Below are 8963 nucleotides of genomic sequence, written 5' to 3' on the forward strand. Positions count from 1 at the left end.
AGCTATTAAGCCTTTTCATAATTTTTGCTTCAACCTCTTTATACGTCTCATTCGCAACTTTAGAGGAATAATAGGTGTGATAAACTCCATTTTTATCATTTTAAATTGTATGAAAAAGTATGGAGTTTATCAACTGTCTGACAAAATTTCAACTCAATTAATTGAGTTTTTCAAATCTTGCTTCCAGTGAAGTTGTTTGTGAAAAATATGCTTTTTTATGCACCTAATTATTAAACTTTTAATCTCTTTTTATTCCATTCGATGCTGTGCTCAGGGTCAAGGTACATCAACATCCTTGAAGGATCGAAAATAATGGAGCAAAAGAAGCGAATTCGAAAAGCAATTCGAAAGAGAAGCTATCTGGCAACTCACTTAAATGGGCTTTTCTTGCCCAAATGAGAATCTCACTTAAACGAGATTTTCTCGCTCGAACTAGAATTGTGCTTAAACGAGATGCTCTCGCTTAAGTGATATTTTTTCGCGTGCGCGAGATTTTTCCGCGTGTGCAAGACGACTCCACGTGTTAAGTTAATGAAACATGTGCACCCTTATGTTTTGGGCTTTTTAAAGGCTCCAATAACTATTTTCTGTTATATTTTGAAGCCAAGATGAAGAGGAAGGAAGCAACACTTATACACTTATTCATTTTACACTTTCTTATGTTTTTAGTGTGATTTTAGAGAGAGAAGCTCTGATTTCTCTCTAGAATCCCTAGAATTTTACCTAATTTGCTTGTTTTAGGTTTTAGTTTTATTTAATTGTAGTTTTGCCTCTTGTTTTCTTGTTCTTTTATTATACTTCTCTTAGAATTATAGTGTTAGTTTGGCTTCCCTCCATTTTACTACTTTATGAATTATGTGAATTTATGGTTTATATTAATGAATTGGATGTTTTATATTTTATTCATGCTTATTTGAGTTATTATTATCAAATTCTTATAATTGATTGTCATAATTTTTGCTATTTCTTGTCATTTATGAAGTTTTATATTTATGCACACCAACTATTTAATAAAATACTTGGACTAGTTATATAGTAGATTTTCTCCTTCTTGGCTTGGGGTTGGAAAGTTAGGCTGTAAGAACCGCAACGAATCAACCGGTTAATTAAGTGAATTAATTGCCCAAATTAGATTCCGAAAGATTAGAGAGAGAATTTGAGGATTTAAAGGTGATTTTTGGACTCCGTGGGTCTTTCTGAGTCAGAAAATGTGCTTTCTACGAAAAACCGTAAAAAATTGCGAACCGGCAATTGAACCGGTTGAACTGGTTCAAGTCTGCCTGGTACCGCACGAGAAAAGTGAAAACCATCAAAAACCTTAGAAAAACATTAGAAATGGAAAACTGGGGTTTAATTTTAAAGGTTTGGCCCGAAATTAGGCCAAACGGGCTAAAAACGCTAACGGGACTAACGGGTTGGACCGAACCCAAGTTGGGCCCAAACCCAACATATAAATACACTTAAATGAACCTATTTCAGCCACTTTCACCCTCATAACCTAAACACAACAGCAGCTGAAGTGAGGAGAGAGGTGAGAGCTTTCCACCATTGTTACTATTCACTTCAAACTTCCCAAGCTCATATCTTGAGCTACGGAGCTCCGATCGCCGCACCGTTTGCGGCTACGCGTTCCTTGTGAAGAGCTCTACAAAACCCACCCAAGAAACTCTCAAGGTAATCACGAAATCCTTCCATTTCTGCTCTTCAAAATTTCGGGTTTTATTAGAGTTTTGGGTTAAATGGGTTTTTGTGATTTTGGATGTTTAGGTTTGCTCTAATCCTTGCTTAGCTTTGGATTTGCGTTGTCAAATCTGTTGGGAAAGGTAAAAGCTCTTAAACCTTTGTGAGATTATGCTTATGTTGAACCCTAGGTTGATTTGTGGTGATTTATATGTATATAGTTTGATTATTGTGGCTTTGGGAGCTTTTGGAACTTATTTGTGCTTGTTGGAGTGGATTTGAAAGCTTGGATTGTGGTTGGAAGCTTGTTGGTGCTCATTTTGAGTTTGGGTGCACAAAGAGAATCGGCCAAGGTATGGTTTCGGTTTCCTCTATGTAGTATATAATATTCATGGACACATAGGCTAGTGACCAATAGGATAGGTTGAATTAAAATGATGGTTGGTATACTAAATATTGATGAATTGATGAATGTTGAGTTGATTGTGATGAATTATAATAATATGATGATGTTGAATGATTGTATGGATTGGGAGTTGGTTCTTATAATGATTGTAGTGTTATGATTTATGAAATGGTTAAATTTATTTGTTTTCAACTATTTTGCCTTTTTAACAAGGTTGTAAGCTTCTATAACACCATTTTAAGACATTTGGGCCTAGTTTTGAGTATTAGAACATGGGATATAAATTAAGGGCTCTAGTACATGATTTTAAGGTAAATTAGAAAATGGAGGCCTAGGTTTCTGGCGTGCTGAGAATGGTTTGACGTTAGGTGAAGGATGATTGGTATATGAGATGAGGAATGATAAAATTTTGGTATTTGGAAACTGAGTTATAAAGGGACAGTGGTTGAGATGAGTCGGGGACTCGGATTGAAGTGATGGATCTATGTATGCTGAAAATACTTTTGAAAACCATTGAAATAATATTTTTACATGATATTTTTGAGACGATATGCGCCTGGTAGGGATGGTGGTTAATCCCGCCTGTCGAGGTAGCGGCGGCGGCGTAAGGACGGTGGATCATCCCGGTTGCGCTTAGATGTGAAGTCGGTGGCAATAGATCCCGCTCGCATCCCTTCGGATCATCATAGCGTACCAGCGCAAAACCCTGGATAGTGATCTGAGCACTATATCTCGGGGGTTCCCACACCATGAATTCGAAGGTCAACATCTCCATGGAGATGTGTCGGGTTGGCAGTTGAACCGACAATGTGATATCACAGCCAGTAGGGCAGGCATTCATCATATGCATTTCCTATCTGCTTGTATGCTTTGTCTACTTGTAATGGTTTGCCTAATTGAATAACATGCTTACTTGCTATTTGAATTATTTGCCATATATGTTACTACTTGTGCTTTACTTGCTTTGAACATTATCTGTGTTTTCTGCTGGGATTGAGGAGGTTCGGAAGGCGGTGGCAATGGGATCGCATGGAGGATCGGTTGGTGAAGGCTGTGAAAGCAAGGAAGGCCCATCAAAAGGAACGCAGCCCAAAACCTAAAGGCCGAAGAGGCCTAGAAAAGGCGGTTCCACAAAGATAGAGATAAAACTACCAAAGATAAGATAAGATAAGAATATCTTATCCAGGGAAGATCACGGCCAACTACTATAAATACACTGGAGCACCCAGGTATGGCATTCATTCCACATTCTACACATATCTGCTTGGACCCATGCTAACTTAAGCATCGGAGTGTCATTGCAGGTACAACCACCAACCACTCTACATATCAAGCTCGGGTCCCTGAACCCCCACCTCGGGCCTTTCCAGATGACCGAGCTACACGTTTCAGGTAACCCCCGGAACATATATTATGTATGAGTTTAGAATTGTCGTAATCTCTGATTAACCTTGGCTTTACGACGCGAGGTAAGGCTTAGGCTAATTAGGGTGTTACATTTAGTGGTATCAAAGCAGTTCGTCCTCGTGAGCCTGAGGGATGGACCGATTGTGCTTCATTGCATACTCTGTGTGTCTTTTCTTTGATGCTATTAGGTTATCTATTTGATATATGCATAGCATGCTTGTTTGTGAGTACCTGTTTGGGTTAATTGAAGCACTAGACTTTTGATTTTGAGACTGATCACCTTGATATCTATTGTTTGGTGTGGACAGGAATCCTACATGGCTACTCGCGGGCGAGGTCGAACGCGTACACGAGGAAGTAGGAATGAGCAACCAGCTGACAATCACGCCGAATTCATGGCGGCGATGGCGAATCTCGCTAACACCATGGAAGCTAATGCTGCTGTGACTCTGCAAGCAGTGCAGAGATTGGGCCAACCGATTGGGAATGGCAACGGAAATGGGAATGGCGAAGGGAATACCAATGATAATGCTGAGGGTAATGGCGATAACACAGGAGGAGTTCCGATGACCTTGGCGACGTTCCTCAAGGTTCATCCGCCAACTTTTCGAGGATCCACAGATCCTATTGAAGCGGACCACTGGTTCCAGGCTATAGAGCGTGCTTTACAGGCGCAACATGTTCCTCTCAATCAATATGTAGAGTTTGCCGCTTATCAGCTAGCGGGAGAGGCCCAGCCCTGGTGGCAAGCTGAGTGTCGTTTGCTACAGCTTCAGAACGCCGACATTCCATGGGAGGTGTTCCAAATGGCTTTCTATAAGAAATACTTTCCTGAGTCTGCAAGGGAAGCAAAGGAGATGGAGCTAATGCAGCTGAAGCAAGGTTCCATGTCTGTGGCAGAGTACACCAACAAGTTCGAAGAGCTTTGTAGGTTTTCTCGGGTATGTCAGGGTGACCCGGAGACTTTCGAGAGCTGGAGGTGCATTAAGTACCAAAGGGGCTTGAAGGACAACATTATGACTGCTGTGGCTCCTATGGAGATCCGTGTCTTCTCCGACTTGGTGAACAAAGCAAGGGTAGTGGAGGAGTATGCCAAGACAGTGGCGGCATCTAAGGACACTCATGGAGGGAGCTCTAGTCGTGGGCGTGGCAAGTATTTTCATCCTAGAGGACAAAGCTTCAAAAGAGGGGGATATACTCCTCAAGGCCAAGGGAGCTTCAGAAAGAACAATCAGAATCAGTTTCAGTATGCTAAAGGAAGAGGAAATCAGAGTAAGAGTTATCCGGATTTAGCTTGTGATCGTTGTGGACGTTTTCACCCTTATGACTCATGTAAGATTGGTTTAGGTGGTTGCTTCAAGTGTGGGTTACCTGGCCACATTGCGAGGGATTGCCCTCGTGGGAGGAATCAGAATGCGGGCCAGAGTCAGCATCAAGGTCGAGTCTTTGCTGTGAATGCCAAGGATGCTTCCAAGGCGGATCCTTTGATGAAAGGTATATGTCTAATTGGTGATAAATCCTCAGTTGCATTATATGATACTGGAGCTTCGCATTCGTTTATTTCATTTGCTAAAGTTGAGGAATTAGGCTTGAAAGTATCAGAGTTACCTTTTGATCTACATGTACATACTCCGCATCAAACAATTATGACTAGGTCAAGCTGTAGACAAGTAGGTTTCAAGCTTGAGGGTAGAGACTTTGTACACGATTTGATCTGTTTACCAATGGTGGGGCTGGAGATGATTTTAGGGTTTGATTGGTTGTCGAAGAACCGAATTTTGTTGGATTGCTTTGAACGGACAATTCGATTTATGCCGGAAGGAGAAAATGGAGCAGTGGTAGCTACAGGGTATTACCTGAACTCTGTAATGGTGCATTATAGTGGGGAGGAGTGTCAGGGTTATATTCTGTTGGCTGTCAATGCGTTGGGCGATGCCCAGAACTTAGATCAAATTCCGGTGGTTAGAGATTTTCCAGAAGTGTTCCCGGAAGATATCCCCGAGTTCCCACCTCAAAGGGAAATTGAGTTTACGATTGAATTAGTGCCGGGAGCCGGACCAGTATCGATTGCACCGTATAGAATGGCTCCTATAGAGCTGGCAGAGCTAAAGACTCAGTTGGAAGAGCTTCTGAATAAGAGGTTCATTCGACCGAGTGTATCACCGTGGGGAGCGCCAGTTTTATTGGTGAAGAAGAAAGATGGAGGGATGCGTTTGTGTGTGGATTACCGACAGTTAAATAAAGTGACAGTAAAGAACAAGTACCCGCTGCCAAGGATAGATGACTTGATGGATCAATTGCAAGGAGCTGGAGTGTTTTCCAAGATTGATTTGAGATCCGGTTACCACCAGATAAGAGTGAAGGAAGATGATATCCCTAAGACTGCCTTTAGAACTCGCTAGTGGCCCAAAGCACTCTGTCTTCCAGTATTACCACCGGATACATTCATGCCACAGACACATAATTGGGTGAACCCTTTCAGATTGTGACTCAGCTTTGCTAGAGTCCCCAATTAGAGGTGTCCAGGGTTCTTAAGCACACTCCTGTTGCCTCGGATCACAACTTTATTATTTTTTTTTTTCTTTTCTCTTTTTCCTCTTTTTTTTCGAAATTTTTTTTTTGTATCCACTGCTTTTTTTTTTTGCTTCAAGAATCACTCTAATGATTTTTAGATCCTCAATAACAGTTCTCTTTTTCCTCATTCTTTCAAGAGCCAACAATTTTTAACATTCTCAAAACAACAAATTCAAGAGACATATGCACTGTTCAAGCATTCATTCAGAAAGCAAAAAGTTTTGTCACCACATCAAACTAATTCAACTAGTTTCAATGATAAATTTCGAAATCCTGTACTTCTTGTTCTTTTGTGATTAAAGCATTTTTCATTTAAGAGAGGTGATGGATTCATAGGACATTCATATCTTTAAGGCATAAAATTTCAATTTTATTAATTATGAATTAAGAACAAGACTCAAAGATGAATATAAGATGAGACTAAAAAGTAAAAATAAAATTAAAAGAAAAAGACGCAAAAACATAGGCTCCTAATGATAGAGGTTTTCACAGAGTTAGGACTCAACAACCTTGATTTTGAGAAGTGGATGCTCCCTCACTTTGAGACGAGAGCTTTTGGCGTTTCAACTCTTGGAGATCACGCCCCTGCTTCTCTTGTTCCTTCAGCAATTTGCAGAGCATGCAGTTCTAATTCTGCTGTTCTTCCTTCAGTTGCTCCATAGTCCCTTGCAACTTGGTGATAGATGCTTCTAGGCTGGTCCAGTAGTCAATTCTTGGGAATTCAGGGAGGAATTCCTGCGCCCTCCTCTTGATAGAGTTGTCTTGCATTTGTCCTTCCATTGACTTCTTGGTGATTGGGTGTTCAATGGGTATGAACTCATCTACTCCCATCTTCACCCCAGCCTCTTTACAGAGCAAGGAGATCAAGCTTGGATAAGCCAATTTGGCTTCAGTGGAATTCTTATTTGCAATTGTGTAGATCTCACAAGCAATCACATGATGAACCTCCACTTCTTTTCCAAGCATAATGCAATGAATCATCACTGCTCTCTTGATGGTGACCTCAGAACGGTTGCTAGTGGGCAATATGGAACGCCCAATAAAGTCTAGCCAACCTCTTGCAATTGGTTTGAGGTCTCCCCTCTTGAGTTGGTTTGGGACACCCTTTGAATTGGTTATCCACTTAGTCCCAGGGAGGCATATGTCCTCTAGAACTTGATCTAACCCTTTATCTGCTCTCACCATTCTCCTATTAAAGGATTCAGGATCATCTTGCAGTTGAGGTAGTTTGAAGATTTCTCTTATTTTGTCCAGATAGAAGTACATAACTTTCCCTCTGACCATGGTTCTGTAGGTATGGTAAGCAGTTCCAGTCATTCTCTGCTTATCTGTTAGCCACAGATTTGAGTAGAATTCCTAAACCATGTTCCTTCCAACCTTTATTTCAGGATTGGTTAGAACTTCCCATCCTCTGTTTCGAATTTGCTCTTGGATCCCCGGATATTCATCTTCTTTCAGATCAAATTTAACTTCCGGGATCACTGACCTCAGACCCATTATTTTGTGATAATGGTCTTCATGTTCTTTGGTTAAGAACTTCTCTTGATTCCAAAGATTCTTTGGATTAGTCTCTTTCTTTCCTCTTAAATTGGTTTATTTTCCCTTAGGAGCCATGATTTTGAAGAATCTTGGCTTAGTGATCACGGAAAAGCACACCAAACTTAGAGGTTTGCTTGTCCTCAAGCAAAAGAAAAGAAAGAAGAGAGAGAGAGGAAGAGAAAATTCGAATGGTGTGGGGACTGAGGGGTGGCAAACGGTTATTTATAGAGTGGGGGGGAGAGATTTTCGAAAAAAAAGAAAAATTTGAAAGGAGATTTGAGGAGATATGGAAAGAAATTGAAAGAAGGGTGAGTTTTTGAACAAAATTTGGGAATGATTTGGAAGGTTTGAAGAATGATTTTAAAATTTTTTTGAAAATTTGAAAGTGAATGATGAGAGATTGAAATGTGTTTTTGTAGAAAAATATGGGAAAGAAAAGGAAAGTTTGAAAAAATCTGAGTTGAAAACAAAATTGTGGTCCCCTCACCTTTCTGGCGTTAAACGCCCAGAATGGCACCCATTCTGGCGTTTAACGCCCACTTGATGCCCCTTTTGGGCGTTTAACGCCCAGCCAGGTGCCCTGGCTGGCGTTAAACGCCAGAAATCCTTTATCACTGTGCGTTTTTCTGAACGCCCAGGATGCTGCACACCTGGCGTTAAACGCCCAGAATGGTGCCCATTCTGGCATTTAACGCCCAAAATGGTACCATTCCTGGCTTTCTATAAGAAATACTTTCCTGAGTCTTGGTGCACGAAATTGCAATCACACTTTTGCAACTCCGCACAACTAACCAGCAAGTGTACTGGGTCGTCCAAGTAATACCTTGCGTGAGCAAGGGTCGATCCCACAGAGATTGTCGGCTTGAAGCAAGCTATGGTTATCTTGTAAATCTTAGTCAGGATATCAGAAATTATCAGGATTGATTGTGAAAAGCAAAAGAACATGAAATGGTTACTTGTTTTGCAGTAATAGAGAATAGGTTGAGGTTTTGGAGATGCTCCATCTTCTGAATCTCTGCTTTCCTACTGTCTTCTTCTTCAGACACGCAAGGCTCCTTCCATGGCAAGCTGTATGTAGGGTTTCACCGTTGTCAATGGCTACCTCCCATCCTCTCAGAGAAAACGATTGCATATGCTCTGTCACAGCACGCGGAATTCAGCTGTCGGTTCTCGGTCAGGCCGGAATAGAATCCAGTGATTCTTTTGCGTCTGTCACTAACGCCTCGCCTGCTAGGAGTTTGAAGCACGTCACAGTCATCCAATCATTGAATCCTACTCAGAATACCACAGACAAGGTTTAGACATTCCGGATTCTCTTGAATGCCGCCATCAGTTCTAGCTTATACCACGAAGATTC

At 41.2% G+C, this 8963-nt stretch overlaps 1 protein-coding gene across 1 annotated transcript in view; it reads left to right on the forward strand.

The window, feature by feature from the left end:
* Positions 1 to 3888: 3888 nt before the first annotated feature.
* LOC110276898 (uncharacterized) overlaps positions 3889 to 8963 on the forward strand; it is a 9614-nt gene continuing 4539 nt past the window's right edge. The window contains 1 exon segment of the mRNA XM_052255651.1: positions 3889 to 5890. Coding sequence (XP_052111611.1) covers positions 3889 to 5890 — 2002 coding nt within the window.

The sequence above is a fragment of the Arachis duranensis genome, chromosome 10 (genome assembly GCF_000817695.3).
Source record: "Arachis duranensis cultivar V14167 chromosome 10, aradu.V14167.gnm2.J7QH, whole genome shotgun sequence".
Taxonomy (NCBI): domain Eukaryota; kingdom Viridiplantae; phylum Streptophyta; class Magnoliopsida; order Fabales; family Fabaceae; genus Arachis; species Arachis duranensis.